This window comes from Abrus precatorius, unplaced genomic scaffold, assembly GCF_003935025.1.
Source record: "Abrus precatorius isolate BTA unplaced genomic scaffold, Abrus_2018 Scaffold10, whole genome shotgun sequence".
In the NCBI taxonomy this organism is placed as follows: domain Eukaryota; kingdom Viridiplantae; phylum Streptophyta; class Magnoliopsida; order Fabales; family Fabaceae; genus Abrus; species Abrus precatorius.
The window spans coordinates 3,925,851-3,941,864 of record NW_020874292.1 but is presented as its reverse complement, the minus strand read 5'-3'; the positions used below and the strand labels follow the sequence as shown (position 1 = coordinate 3,941,864).

General features: G+C 26.6%; 2 protein-coding genes across 3 annotated transcripts; both read right to left on the bottom strand.

The window, feature by feature from the left end:
• Positions 1–2,906: 2,906 nt before the first annotated feature.
• LOC113848346 (ubiquitin-conjugating enzyme E2 27) lies at positions 2,907–6,272 on the bottom strand. Of its 2 annotated transcripts, none has more exons than XM_027477821.1 (6): positions 6,147–6,235; positions 5,789–5,976; positions 5,588–5,636; positions 4,664–4,823; positions 3,926–4,015; positions 2,907–3,378 (listed from the first exon to the last, which is right to left on the bottom strand). In XM_027477821.1, exons 2-6 carry the CDS (start codon positions 5,964–5,966, stop codon positions 3,277–3,279), a joined length of 579 nt encoding a protein of 192 aa, XP_027333622.1. In that variant the 5' UTR covers positions 5,967–5,976; positions 6,147–6,235; the 3' UTR covers positions 2,907–3,276. The 2 variants fall into 2 exon arrangements, with proteins under 2 accessions (XP_027333622.1, XP_027333615.1); XM_027477814.1 differs by having other exon boundaries at positions 3,089–3,378; positions 6,143–6,272.
• Positions 6,273–13,138: 6,866 nt separating this feature from the next.
• LOC113868563 (rRNA-processing protein EFG1-like) lies at positions 13,139–14,401 on the bottom strand. Its single transcript, XM_027504250.1, has 3 exons — positions 13,849–14,401; positions 13,586–13,695; positions 13,139–13,303 (listed from the first exon to the last, which is right to left on the bottom strand). Exons 1-3 carry the CDS (start codon positions 14,399–14,401, stop codon positions 13,139–13,141), a joined length of 828 nt encoding a protein of 275 aa, XP_027360051.1.
• Between the last annotated feature and the right edge of the window lie 1,613 nt (positions 14,402–16,014).

The window sequence follows — 16,014 nt, the reverse complement described above, 5'->3', positions numbered from 1 at the left end:
TCCTTCTCCCACTGCAACTCCTTTGTCATTTCCACTGAAAAAATAAACTACAAAAATATTTAATCCTTTTAAAAATTAATTGGTTTATCAAATATAAGCCCTAGATTTAACTGAATAAAATGTGACTTAATTTTTTTAATCAACAAACTAGGTACTTAATGGGGGCATAAATATTTTTAATCATATTATAGAGACATTTAGATCAAAAGAATTTTAGGAAGAGAAGAAGAAAATATGGCTAGGGAAGACTGTTCTTTAACTTTGAATATGAATTATTTGACAAGAAAATTGAGTTTTAAGTATAAGAAGATGAAGATGAAGGAGAAAAGAAAAAAGAAAAAGTGCCAGAAACAAAATCAGTGATATGATGGAGAAGATGATGAACAGTGACATAGTACACGTAGCACAAAATGACAAATTTTTTTAACAGAATTAGAGTTTTTAACAAAAAAAGACCTATTTCAAACTTTTGTAAAAATTAAAAGACTAAAAAAAATGTTAGAGGACGAAAGTAAATCTTATCTTAAAGTTAAGGGACAAAAAGAGTAATTTTGTCTAATAATAATAAGACATCTTACTATGTTAATATTTTAGAGCAAATTTTTTATAATTTAAAATAATAAAAAATTATAGAAAATATAAGAATTTAAAATGATAAAACTATCACAACTTATACAATATTATTAAATATTTTATTTAAATTAAATATTTTCTGGTAAATTAATTTTGTTTTAAATAAAAAAAAACTAAATCATAAGCACCCATCGAATAAATTAACTAATATAAAATTACTTTATTTTAATCATAAGCACCTTCAAAATTTGATCCTCAATAGATGCCGGGGTAAGTCCTGCCTGCCACCAGCTGTTTCAAATTTTTAGAAAAAAATTACGACTTTTACTATTTTATAATTTTCATACATTTTGGTCTTCAATGTTTTATTTTTTCTAAAAGTAAATAAGAATAAAAATCAAATCAAATGCACAAAATAAACGAAAATAATTTTAAATAAAATTGGGGCTTTTACTATTAATTTTAGCTATACAACGATTCTATAGAATTGAATCTTAAAATTGAAACTCCATTCTAAAAGGACTTTTAAATATCAAATTTTAACTTTGATTTCAAACTTCAATTTTTTGACCAACAAGGATTAAAAATAAAATGTTTTGTTACAAAGCAAATAAAAGTTGAAGCAAGTAAAAGATGAAAACTGTTAAATAAAAAATTTGATTTAAATGTTTATAGTTCTTTTAAATATTATTAAATTTAATTTTTGATCTTCTAAGTTTATTTTAGTCCGTAAAAATATTTATTTTTAAATAAATTTTATTATTATCTTACATTACTAATTATTTTGAGTTAGTATATGACGTGATTTTTCTCAATAGATGCTATATTATTAATAAGTGATAATATAAATTATTTTTAAAAATATTAAAATTAAATTTAATTCCATCAATAAAACATAACATTTTGTATCAGAATTTTTTTAAGTTCTTGTACTGAGAAAAATTTGTCAAATTCCAATTATTTGAACCAACTCTAGTTAGTTTGTCTAAATTGAAGTAATAAAAAATTAATAAATAATAAAATTTATTAAAATTATATCATTTAAATGTTATAAAAATAAATAAAATTGTTTCATTGTCGAATCTATTTTATAACTTATGTTGTATCATTTTAAGGTATATTAACTCACATTAGACCGTATAATAGAATAGTCGTGTATCTAATTTATTATGAGGTTTACAAGCAATATGAAATTTTAAAAATTTTCACATTAATAATATCATAAACAAGTTTTCAAACAAAATTTGGTTCACTATAAAATTTATTTTATAACTCGTTGTATCTCTTTTTAAAGTATAATGATTAAGAAATTCAGTACTGTGAAAATGCTGAGTAAGAGATTTCATAACCATAAGAGAACAAATGATAAATTAACTCTAAGCAATCAACGCCCGTTAAACACTCGTGAGAACAAATGAATATAGGAGAAGCCAACAATTTACCAAGATACTGGAAATACGTATACCGAAGCATCTAAGCACACATGCACAAAGAATTGATACAACATTGACTTACAGGTGGAGTGTATAAAACTTATGAATGAACAATCTCAAAATTAACAAATAAAATAGGTCAACAAATTTCTCCACAAAGGTAGGTGCCTGCTAATTAGATCTTCTTGCTATGTATGTATGTGCAATTCAAAATACAACACAAATATCACTAGCTTCCCTCCAAATAGTACTTGAGTCATGAAATGCTTGGATTAAAGAAAAAGGGGGCCAATTTGTGTCTTTAAATCAAATTAGGGATGATAGGTACAAAGAAGAAAGGTAAACTATGAATATGACTCGAAAGGGAAAGTAAAAAAAACGTAGTTTAAATCTATTGCAATCCAAGTGGATATGGATTTACATCCAATTTTCAAATGCAATATGCCTATTTCTAAACTAATTCTAATTATCTGATTTTTTTTAAAATGTAGTTTGAATGAAGATTGAATTTAAACCCATTAAACCGGTAATGTTAAAATACCCTACATTTAATGTTACGAATACATTAAATATCATAGTATTTTGTAACTTTCAATTTAAAAAAATACTATATGTAAATATAGATTCTTGTTATATATCTTTAAACTCACGTTAAACAAAGTAATAATCATATTTATCATGGCTTCGAAGACAATGAGTTCATTGATTTTAACGTCTTACTAACAGGGAATTGTATTTGTTGCTTCTGGTGTTTGTGTTGGTTTAATTTCATTAATGATCGCAAGTAATGGATTAATGCGGAATGCATATCGATTTGCCCCAGCCCCAAATGCAACACAAAGATTCATTTATGTACAGGCACTTAATTTAAATAATTTGCAGGCCGAAAGCAAAATATATAATACCGGCATTTCACATCACATTTAGAATACATATTGTTGAAATGAATAAAGCAAACTTCCGACAAAATCATCAATCTATTTGCCTTTCATCCCTCAACTAACTCTTTGGATCCACGAGCAGAAACCTTACCAGTAAGGTATTTAATTTCATACCCTGATAAAACATTAGGAAAATGTCGAGTACCAAAGTTTCCAAGGAGAAAAAAGAAGGCAGAGTAAAACAAAACTATACGATATGCCAAGTATATTTATATTACTTTATATTCAATTAACCGTTTTTGTCTATATGTTTCCAACATCATATGGCGATATGTCATCCTAAACTTCACCGTCATCAACACGCTTTAGTCGATATCTCACACTTGAGGTTACAGCAACCTTTCAAGAGCCAAGTTTTCATCACCACCAACAGCTTCCAAAATGCTCCTTACTTGAGCTTCAGGAAATCCCATCTCAACTAGTTTCTGTACCTGCACCAAATTGAAAACAAATTGCAAGCGTTATAAATTATGATATATAAATGTTGTCATAATTAATTCATTAGCAATGGAAATTAAAATAATTACCAAAGTAGCTTAAATTTCATAATTTGACACTAACAAATAAAAAGTACATCATTATTCTTAAATAGGTTATGCTTGTCAATGCAAGTCATTCTTCAAATTCAAAACACAAATTTGGTATAAAATTATAATTGATTACAAATAAAACTTTTGGATTCATCATTTTCTTATAAAATTATCATAAAGGCACTACTAATAAAATAATATATATTAACTAGATCATTATTAAAATTTCTTCAGCAAATAAAGTTGTTAACAACAAAACAATAAAACAATATGCTTGTGTAAAACAATAACCTCAACTGCCAACATATCAAAAACAAACCCATCTAAGAAAGTAATGCATGTCTGTCTTGAATGTTACAAAAATATCACTAATTGGTCAGGCAAATTAAAATATGCTCAATAATGTGCATCCATATTTCAATAACAAAAAATGCAACAAACTTGGTACCTTATCTTCAATCCCACGAGACGAGGCCTTGGCAAAATTTTCTGTCCAGTAGCGAGCAGTGCTAACATATGTCTGGTAGTCTTTCAGATACTGCATGATTCATATATAGACACTGCTTTATAAAGACAGAAGGACTTGAAAAAATAAGCAATATTAACAGAAGTTGATCAAGTAAAATCTAGACAGGTATAGAATCTTCAATATACTGTGCTTTGGCAGTTCCACACATACAGCGTATGAGAAGAAAGAGATATAACCATGGTGGTTGAATTTGTGTTTAACTCCTAAACACATGAGACAATTGCATGTAAGAAAATCATGCCAAATCACATGTAAACTCATTTTTAGATAAACGTAGGCAAACACAGGTAACCTTGAATGAACTTGGATAAACTCACAAGTTTACATCCAAGTCTACAAGTTTAGCAAAACAAAAGGAAAATCATATTTTCTCACCAAATCAACACTGTTTGGAATTAGGGCACCATTTTTCTTCCCTTTCCACAATAGGAATTAGGGCACCAAAATCACACTTTCATTATACAATTTGGCTATTTAAGTATGTTTTTAACTTTGTTATCGTGCTTTGTTTCATTATTATGGCTCATTAAATATTATTTTTACATGAGGTAAACTCTTGCGAGTTTGTGAGTCAAGTTTACGGACACTACAAGAGTTTCCGTAAACTCTTGTGTTAAACAACCTTTGGATATAACTAAACAACAGAACAAATCAAACCTGCTGCGCCACAACAGCATCTTGAGGATCATCAGGCTGAGGAGCAGAGAGAAGTGCTTGCACAGAAAGAAGAGCAGTCTTCAGAGTGAGTGCTGGACTCCACTGGTCCTTCAAAATGTCAAGGCAAATAGCTCCACTCTGGCTGCTGATATTAGGGTGCCTTCAATGTTTAACATGCACAATAAAATCAAAGAATTAATCAACCAAACAAATACTATGTCATAGGAATGCACACTAATTTGGTATGCACAGGAATCGTTCATTTTATTAAGGCTACAAATATATTTTGATATTTCCTGATGCAGAGCAATTGAAACCTCATGTTTGCCACAGAACTTGCAAGTATAATGATAAATGAGATACAGTAAAAGGGAGATATTCACGCAGATGCAACATAGAACTCATAATATCAACCGATCTCCACGAGAAATGCACCACATTACCATACTCTATTTTACAAAGACGATCAGCATATTAATCTTCTCTACTAGGTTAAGATGAACCCACAGAGTTGCTGCGGCATGAATAACAAAATCAAAACCAACAGAACCACATCACAAGACGGCATGACAACTGCCTATATCATCCATAAATATAGATCGACACTTAGGTTTATGAAAAGATCATCTTCCAATCCAAACCCTAGCTACATTCTTGGATTACACTAAAGGCATGTCAAACAATAAAGTGCAACTACTTTCCACATTGACAAAAATTCTTTCTCCCCTTTTTTATTTCCATTCAAATTCGACATGAAAAACAAATATTTCACAAGATCAAGCACTTCAAGAAATCCCAACAAATGCTTCATAGTTCCATTTCAAACCTAACCACTCTTAACAGCAACACACGCCGGGTCATTAAAGACCCCTCAAAGAGAAAAACATAACAAAAAAAAAAAAAAAAAACATTGTCCTTCCATACCAGACTTTGGTTGCAAACTGCATCTTGGGGGGTTCAAAGGGGTATCCATCTGCAAGGAAAACAGCGAAAGGGAATACTCATTGGCGATTGAAAAAGAAGAACCCAAATTGAGGGGAATTGAAAACCCTAGGGTGATGGGAAAACAACAATTGGGGAAAGAGTATTTAAAAAAAAAGAGAGAAAGGGAAATGAAAATGGTACCTGGCAATGTGATATCAATCTGGAAAATGCCCCCCTCATAGGGAGTTCCGAGAGGACCAGGAATGGTTCCGATCAAGAGAATGAGGTTGTCGCTCTTAGGTTTCACTTTGATGCCCGATCCTTCCGCGTCCTTGCCGCATTCCACGAGCTCCTTCTGAACGCGAGCAAAGTCTATCATCTTCTTCAATCTGACACCAATTACCAAACCCTAGAGATGAGTCACAGACGGGAGAGAGAGAGAGAAATTAAACTAACAAAATTAAAAAGAACGGTTATTTTCTTATGTAACTGTAAGAACAAATGTGAAAGAGAAGAAGAATAAGCGGTTTCTCACTCATTCCCTCACTCACTCACTCACGTTTGGGTGCTGTACAGAAGAAGCAAGAATAAAGCTTGTTGCTTTTCACCTTAGTGATGATAGTGAGTGGTGTGGCTCGAGTGATGTTCGATTTTCAATTCTTTTTGTTCTTTTATTTTTAATATTGAAATGCCTTTTTCCTTCTGCTGTGCCGGTGCGGTGAATGACGCTTCTGTTTGGATTCTTGCTTTGTGCTATTTATTTAGCTTTGTTTTCCCCCCATTTTTTTTTGTTAAAATAGGAAAATAGTTTATTATTAAAGTATACTATTAATTTTTTAAGATATTACTTCATAAATTCTTTAAAATACACTTTCATTAATTGTGTATCCGTATTTTTTCATGCATTAATGAGTATCATCAAATTAAATTATTTCTTAAAATAATTAATTAAAAATATAGTACATAAATATTCTTAAATTTAAAAAATAATTGATGATGAAATTTTAAATAATAAATGACTTATTTAATTTATTATAATAAATTCATAATATTAAATATAATTAAATAAATTATAAAAATTCAAATTTTAAATTAATAATTAATTAAAAATAAATGCATAATATAAAAAAAAGTAATTTGGCATTATTAGAAAAAATTAATTCTTTAAAATGTCCTCATTTGACAATATTTAGAAAAAATTCTATTATTTAAAATTTAATATTCAAAATTTTTATATTGAGATGGATTTGTATATTATCAAATAATTATTTTAAGAATATTATCTCGCTACAATTCTTTCAAATAAAGTATTTATTGAGATAAAAGAAAAAAAAAACCTTGACTCAATAATATTTAAGAGCCGGACAAAAATCAATTCAAGACTATCAATAATGTAAAATATGTTTTAAATAATTGTGTTATTTTTTTATATTTTTGATGTAAAATTAACTACTAAGTTTACATAAATAAATTCAAATTTTAATTTTTAATTATGAAATTAGTTTTTTTTCTTCAGACATACTTAACTGTGGACAACATTTTATCAAGTTTAATTAAAATAACACTTTTTTTCACTAAATGACTAATAGCAAAAATCATTGATAATATTCTATAAATTATAAGCAGTTAATAACATTACATTTTACTAAGAACATAATATTTATTAAATATAATAATTAAATATTAATTAGTATCTTAAATTGTAATTAAACATTATCTAAAATCATACAAACACAGCTTCTTGAAATTAACAATATATTTTTTTATGTTAAATACCTTTAATTTAATGTCAGTTTTAAACAATATTATATTTTATATATATATATATATATATATATATATATATATATATATAATATAAAATTTCAGTACATCAAAAATTGAAGACTAACATAGTTTTATTTGCCTATGTTTTAAGCCATATCAGGCAATTATAAATTCTTTATTTTTTTATTGAGAATAGAAAATAAATAAATAAATCTTTCCTATTATGAGTTAAATAAGAGAATTTTTTTATTTTTCTGTTGAAAATAAACAAATTTTAAAAAATAAAATATTCTCTTTATGGTGAGTTAAATAGGAGAAAAAATTATTTTGTAACTTATCGTTATATTATAAATTTAAATATTCATTCTTCATTATTTTAATCTGAAGATATCATAAAATTTGACCGCCACCTAGTTGCTGCAGAATGTCCTGACGTTAATAATAGCACCAGCAAATGATGTCGCTGGCAAACAATAACTAGCACTGTTCAAATGGGTTTGACTCTCTTTTCCTTTATATATATAATAAAGTTTTTTTTATTAAGTTTGTTTAAGGATCACACCCAGATTTTTGTAAGGGCTTCTTTCTTACATTATTACAGAAAGTGACATTGTAGCATTGAGACCAATCATGTACCTTTCCAAACTCTTTATTTCGTTTACATATTTGCACTTTCGATTCAGCCAAATTCAAAGTTTATTTCTAATTAATTATTACTTTAATTTCTAATTTTATTTTTCACTTAATAAATATTTATTTTATTCTCATTTTTAAAATGTTTTACGATAGTTTTTACAATTTATTCTACAAAACTTAAAAGTTGTAAATTGTTTCTTTTAAATTTTGAATAATGTCTATTGTCTAACTTTAATATTAGTTTAATTAGCAATTAACATGTTAAACTAGTATTTAATTTAAAAATATTAATATTAATTAAAAATTTAACACTATACAATAAAAATATTATTTTAAAATTATTTATTTTTTATTATTTATAATTATAGAATTAAATCAAAATAATTTTTAAAAATTATAAATAATTTATATATATAATAATTTAAAATATAAAAATATTTTTTATTATTAAATTATTTACACATTTTTTCTAAATAAAATATTTATATAAACACGGTTTACTAAACTAGTTTACACATAAAATATACTATTTTTTTTTTAAAAAAAATGGCCAAGTGTGGCAATATTTATTATTTACTAGTAAATATATCCGTGCGTTGCACAGTTTGTTTTATTTTTATTAAATTAATTTAATTTAAATATAAAATATATAAATATGATAAAAAAAATTATTATATTAAATATAATTACATTAAAAAATATAATGAAATATTTTTTTATATATTTTATATATTTGTTATCTTCTTTAATAATAAGTATTTTATTTCTTTCGTTAATATTATTTTAGACAATATAACATATAATTGATCATGATTAAATATAAGTTTTCACAGATATAATTTAATATAATTTAATGATTATCTTTCATAAAGAGTTTTGTTTCATTAATATTCTTATATAGCATAATTGATATTCCATCTTGGAGTTGCAAGTAATGGAAAGGAATCCATTAAAATTTAAAGATTTCAAGAATTTTACGATATACATATTATCACCTGCAATTTTTAAAAAATTATTAATAAATAAATAAGCATAATTTTAATTTATAATTTATATGATAAAATATTAATTATAAAATTAATTATGATAAACTCTATAAGTTTATAATATTAATACCAATATATGCATGAATAAATTTTTATAATTATTGTCTTTAAAATAAAGAAGTAAATTAATTTTAAAATATGAAATAATTTTAAATAATTATTTGTTAATGTAATAATAATAGAATTAATAAAATTAAGATAATATTTATTAAGATAATAATAGATTTAATAATATTTACTATTTAAATTATTATAATATTTTTAAGATAATAAGCAAATATTTTTATCATTAATTATTATAATATTTAGTATTTTTAAATTTATAATTAAAATAATATATTTTTATTTTTATTTAAATTTTTTAATATAATTTAATGATACTAGTCATGAAGTGCACAAGAAAATATTAGTTATAATATATAAAAATCACTTAATTTATACTACTACTTGAAATATTTGTTTTGAAAATTTTATTAAATAACAGTTATATATTTTATATAATTATTAATTTAATAATAAAAATTAGTTAATTATCTAAAGAAAAATTGAACCGATGTTACATATTAAATATAAATAATTTATTATAAATATTTCATGATTAGAATTCAATATCTTAACAATTTACATATTATTTTCAATGTTATTTTAATGTTATAATTTCATAATATTAATTTATTTTCATGTTAAGCTATTATATTTATGTTGATGCAATAATAATATTGTAAATATATTTTGTTAAAAAAACATAGTAATAATTTTGTAATACAGTGACAGGGTTAGATTTTTTTTTTCCATATCATATATTAAAAAATAATTCTATTTGTAGAAATGTACAGTATTTCCATAATAAAATATTATTCATATAATGTTTAATATCATAATATAATTTTTATATGATGACATATTATAATAGAATATATTATTGAACTATTATTTTATTGTCTATGTTATATTTTGTTATTAAATAATGATTGTTGATATTTTATGATATTTATTAATGAAAATATTTAAAATTGTTAAAGCACATAGAGAAGAACAAAGAGAAACGGGGAGCACCTGAATACAAAATTATGACACAGGCCAGTTGCCACGTGGCAATCTACTGCAATAAGACAGGTGACACTATCTTAAGATTTTTTTTTTCCAAAAATAGTGTATTTAATTTGTACTTGTTGCCGCTTTTGCCTCTTACACAGCAGACACACTAAGGACATAGTTACTCTATTTTTCACTGTTGTTCTTTTTTTTTTTTTTTTTGGATAAATAGCTTTTTTTAGTGATTTGTTTTTAAATTTGCTCCAACTTATTAAAAAACCCAAACGGATTGCTCTCACTGCTGTACATTGGCCGAAAGTTCAAGGTAAAAATGGAGATAATAATAATAATAAAAAAAAATAGGTAAAAAAGTTGCAATCATATGCACACTAATTTTTTACATTAATTAAATTCACAACTTAATTTTAATAATTTTTTATTTTCTTCTAGTTATTTGTTCACGCATACTTTCTTGAAGTAAAAAGCTGTAAAACTTTCAAATTTAAGTCTAATATATAAATGTCGGATGTAATGTTTATACCATGTCACTGTAAAAGGTAAAGTTTTAAAATATTATAATATAGTCTTCAAAATTTCGTCATTTAATTTCAATTTTTGTTCATTAATTTACTTTTAATTAAGTATCAGAACTTTTAATTCAAATTTGATTCACCAAGATACTCTTTCTTAAGTAGTAGAATCCTAAATTTCCTCAAGAGTTCAAACTAGTGGACACATTTATGAAAATGCTTTGAATGACTGTGAGTATTAATCACTGTAAATCGCTGGACCATTATAGGATTCTCATGGTCAAGGCTTGTGATTTACTAATCATTTTATTCCTTATTGTTTCATATTTTAGAAACCTAAAACCCCTTCTTAAATCATCATTTACATATTTTTCGTATTGCATCTTAAAATTATCATTTGAATCATTGACGTGAAACACCTCTAATTAACTTATTCGTTCATCACCTGTGAAACAGAGGATACTCTTTCAATCAACGTGAAGCAATGGCCAGCAAGGGAGATGAAGTTTTGTGTACAAAGAGTCTTACTCATAACTCATTTGAAGAACTTGAAATAAACTTTTTTTTTTTCTTCTGGCATAAATATTTTCCCTTAATCCACACTTGTTAACTAAAATAAACGCTGCAACCTTGAGTTGTTAATCAACTTGCGAGAGATTCTCAAATTTTGGGTGGGTTTAAACAACTATAACATATTAGAATCACGGAATGCAAAAGAGCTAGTGAAATGGAGCAAATAAAATGCGAGTCTTCATAATAACAAGTAAGTTGTGATTTTGATTTACATGAGTTCAATTTGTCTTTGTTAATCATGTTGTATATCTCAATAGTTAACTAGTTAATCTTTTTTAAAAATCAGTGCAGTTACAAGAACCTGTTTGAATAAAAACATCGAATAAAATGCTTACCATCTTGAAGATTAAGAACTTCATTTTCATTGCTTGATGTCATTTTCTTGGTGAAAAAGAAATAGTTATTGCAATGGGGGATTTGAGTTTTGGTCGAAAAGAATTAAGTTGTTAAAGCAAATAAGGGAAGAAATGGACCAATGGTTAGTTAAAATTTTGTTGAATTAAGCTGTGCAAATCTTGTGGAAGTAAATATGGTAAGGAAAAATAAATGGAGAATAAGAAATTTGAGCATTAATTAAGACATTATACGTTACTAGTTTAAGTATTTGATGTATTCATGTGTTTACAAGAGTCAAAATTTGATTTTAAAACGCTTCTAACGTCATATAAAACTAGCTATAAATTAAAATTGATTTTGTATTGGTTTTACATCAATTCATTGGCAACAATTAAATCTAATTCAATAAAACTGAAGATGTTATGATCACTAGATTTGATCCTTAAAAAAACATGCTCTTATACCACTTATATATTAAGCTATAAAATTTTAAGATAACTTCATAGCGTTTTCGCCCCCTCATATGTCACAACACCTTATTTATTCTTTCAAATGTTAATATACTGATTTTTTTCCTTTTGGAAAATGAATCCAAATTAGTACGATCTTTTTTTTTTTTAAATTGAATTCAAAATATTTAATCTTCAAGTTATCAAAATTTTGTATCTTCTCCAAATATCTGACTAACCCAAACATTTTGAAATTTTCCACATCTTCATTCAATGATTTCTTTTATCTACGTATAACAAATATGGATAATCCGTTCAAATGGTCGGGATAACATGGCTTAATTTTTCAATTGGCAAAAAGTTCCATTTTATTTGTTAGGGTTTCAACAAATACTATTGTGAGGATTGTACATAGTTAACAAATTATTGGGTTAAAATAAAAAGAAAAGAATTGAGTCACTTAAATAATATATATATATATATATAAGTTAAAATTCATCTATTAATATTGAGTGTCAAACTTGAGCATTTACACCACTTAATAATTTTTTATAAAATTTAAATTTGATCAATCTAAATCTTTTAAATTTATATAAAATTAAAATTAAATAATACTTTATCATATTATTTCATTTTAACAAGTGACATATTTTTAAAATATAAAAAAAATCAAATTTTGAATAAAATATCTATAAATATCAAAATTATGTAAAATTTAATATATATGATTATAAATAGAATATTAGATAATTCAATATATAGATTGATTAATTTTAGATTTTGTAAAAAGTTATTAAATATTTTGTGAAAATTTATTAAGTAATATAAGTTTCTAAATATGATAACCGAGGATAATGAATCCTATGCCTCTCTGTGTAATAGATTTTTAACAACTTTTGTTATAGTTGTTTGATTAAAGGTCCTCTGACCGGCAGCTTGTTTGATAGAGAATAATTCGAGTTACATAATTAAATTAACGAATGAAACACAAATATAAATTGTACTTTAAAAAGGTAAGCTGGTTACTTTCTACACTGATTAATGATATGCCACCAACCAGATGAGGTTTAGAAGAAATTGAGAAAAAAAAAAGAGCCCTATAAATGCATACAAAGAAAAAGAAAAATGGTACAATGGGTTCGTTATTTTCATTTTTTATCTCCTTGTGTAGTGTTGCAATCAGTCATCTGAAAGAAGATTTCTTCTGTCATTGCCGGTGCAGGCCAACATTTGGTTCATTCGATTCATATTCAGATTCTTGACGTTCAGTATATTCTTCTTCATAGCCCCGAATTTCTTTTTCTTAGGTCCTTTTCTGTTCGGAATTGATGGGATTTCCACAATCTGAAGCATCCAATAACAAGAGGCCGTGAGATCAAATGCACAATAATAGCCCTTGTTCTGGTCTTTATTATCCCGTTTGGGGAATGGAACTTAGAAGAATGTTTCAACACTTCCCTACAGCTAAGAGCTTAATTTTTAATATTTTTTTTATATCTTACTAAAATTATTATTTTAATAAATTTTATGATTAAATTTATAATATAATTTCTCTTCTAAAAAATTGTGAAATGAAGTTACGTACTGAATGCCATCTTGTATCACAAAATAATGAAAGCAGCTTACCTCGTTTGAGTTTCCCAAGTTCCCTGATGCAGAATCAAAGCTTTCTACACTGTTAAGACTGGGTGATTTCGGTAGCTTCGCAATGCTTTGGTTCTCAGTTTCACTTTCATCTGTCAATGGCAAGCACCGTTTAATTTTACAGTGCGTGTAACAATTATATTTTATGTTTAATTTTGCTCTTAAAAAAAGCAAGGCATATATAAATACAGTAATATCTAAATTTTGTGGTTTGACATGTTGTAATAACTCATTTGAATACTCACCTGATTCTTCTTGCTCTTTATTGTTCTCGGTCTCAACGCAATAAATTTTGAAGCTGGGTGATCCAGGACCTATACGTCTTCCACTTTCAATCTCATCCTCATCTTCCTCGTCATCGTCATCATCATCACCACCATGTTCTGCATTTGCTTGCTCTGTTTGTGGCCCTGCACTCTTCACCTTCTCTGTTTTGAGCTCACCCTCAACCTTCTTCCCAAGTTCACGATCACTGTGTAATTCATCACGCTGTTCCTGAGTGGCACATTCAGGAACCGGCAATGGAACCACTTTGGAGAGCTTTTCTACACTTTCGGCTAGTCGAGTGTTCTCAGTTTCATTTTCATCAAAAGATTGAAAGTTCTCATCATCGTGCTTCAGCAACTGCTTCTTGGAGAGCGTTCCCTCTTCTTCTTCTACTGCTGCTCCACCTCGTAGATTGGTTCCACTCTTGCGTTTTCTTAACTCCTCGACTCGGCGATGAAGTAAGGGGCGAATTCTTGCAGGCAAAACCTCTCCTCCTCCATTTGCATTCAACTTCGAATTGCTGGTCCCCATGAGAATGGTTCAAGGATGAAACATGAACCATGGTGAAGGATGATTATTATGAAGGGGTTCTGTGCACGTGGCAGTTGCAATAACTAAATTCAGTTAGTGTTTACAGTTGTTAATTGTTGGCGGTTCCAAAAGTTTGATGGATGGTTATGGTTGTTTGTGTGTGTTGGAGTGGAACCTTCTCTTTTGTTGTTGAAACTTAAGAAGATAAGGCGCAACTAACACAACCTGGACATATAACGTTCTACTGAAACTTAAGCTGTGCTCTCCAAATTTTAAAAAGTATGTTTAATTTCCTTTTTAAAAACAGTTTTTAATTTTTAAAAATAAAGTCTTATTTGTCTATTTTCTTAAAATAAGCGTTTTCGTTGTTTTTGGTCAACACTTTCTAGACGGGGAAATGCACTCCAAAAATTTTCTTCCTTTCTACAGAATATTAATTTACCTTGGCTACACTCACGGAACCTTATCCTTTTTTAAGATGTGTTGACAAAACTAACAAAAAAATTATTTAAAAATTAAAGGGACACATTTAATTATATTTTATTTTAATAAAATGAAATTGATATCATAAAGGGATTATGCACCTATACTTTTATATATAAATATTTTTTTGTCAACATTTTATAATTAACATTCTCGGTAATATTTTGAAATAAAAGGCCTTAAGGTAAAAGCATACATGATATTCCGATCCGGTTTTAAAAGGGTAAAAGATTAACTAACGTGGGATGCAAACACGGACCCAATATCCATGTATTTTATAACAGTAAATTATTATTTACTTCTTCCATTTTGAAATAAGTATCATTTTAATATTTTTTTCAAAATTTATTTTCATTTTTAATACAAAAATATTTATTTTTTTATTTTTATTTTTATTTTTATCCTTCTTCTAAAATTTTTATTCAACTGTTTAATAAAGTTCAATATTCATAAAAAGTTATTAAAAAATAATAGTTTGAGTAAAATTTATTCTTATAATAACTTAATCTTCATAACAAAAACACTCACGAGTATGTATTTATATATAATTGAGGCCTGATGGTGCACGTATTTTTATTAATATTTTTAGTTAAAGGCAATTTTATTTGAATTGCAATTAATTATTATGCTCAGTAAAATTCTTTATTCGACTAAATTAATCCTTTGCAGGTGGGGGCTGGTTAGAAGAAAATTATCAACACCGAATATTTCTTCATGAGAAGAGATCTTTTGGAGTGATATTTCAGTGTATGAAATCTCAATCATTAAAAATACATTAATATAATATAATTTATCAAATAATATTTAATAAATTTCAACCGTAAAATTAAACAGCGTCTCTCTAAAGTGAAATTCAGATAGATTTGAGAGAATCCTAACCTTATCTATTAACATGGAGTTATGATAAGAGCAGGTGAAGTAGACATTATTAGACAATTAAACATGTAAAAGAAAAAGAAAAAGAGAAAAATAACTAGAAAAACATGGAAACCTTCTGCTTGCAAGTAGTGTGGTAGGGAAGAAGCATGTTTGTGAGACATCGAATTAATATATAATTAATGTCTTCCGTTTTAGCACCAAATCAGCGTGAACAAATTGCAGATAGAAGGAAGAGAAATGTAATATTGCAC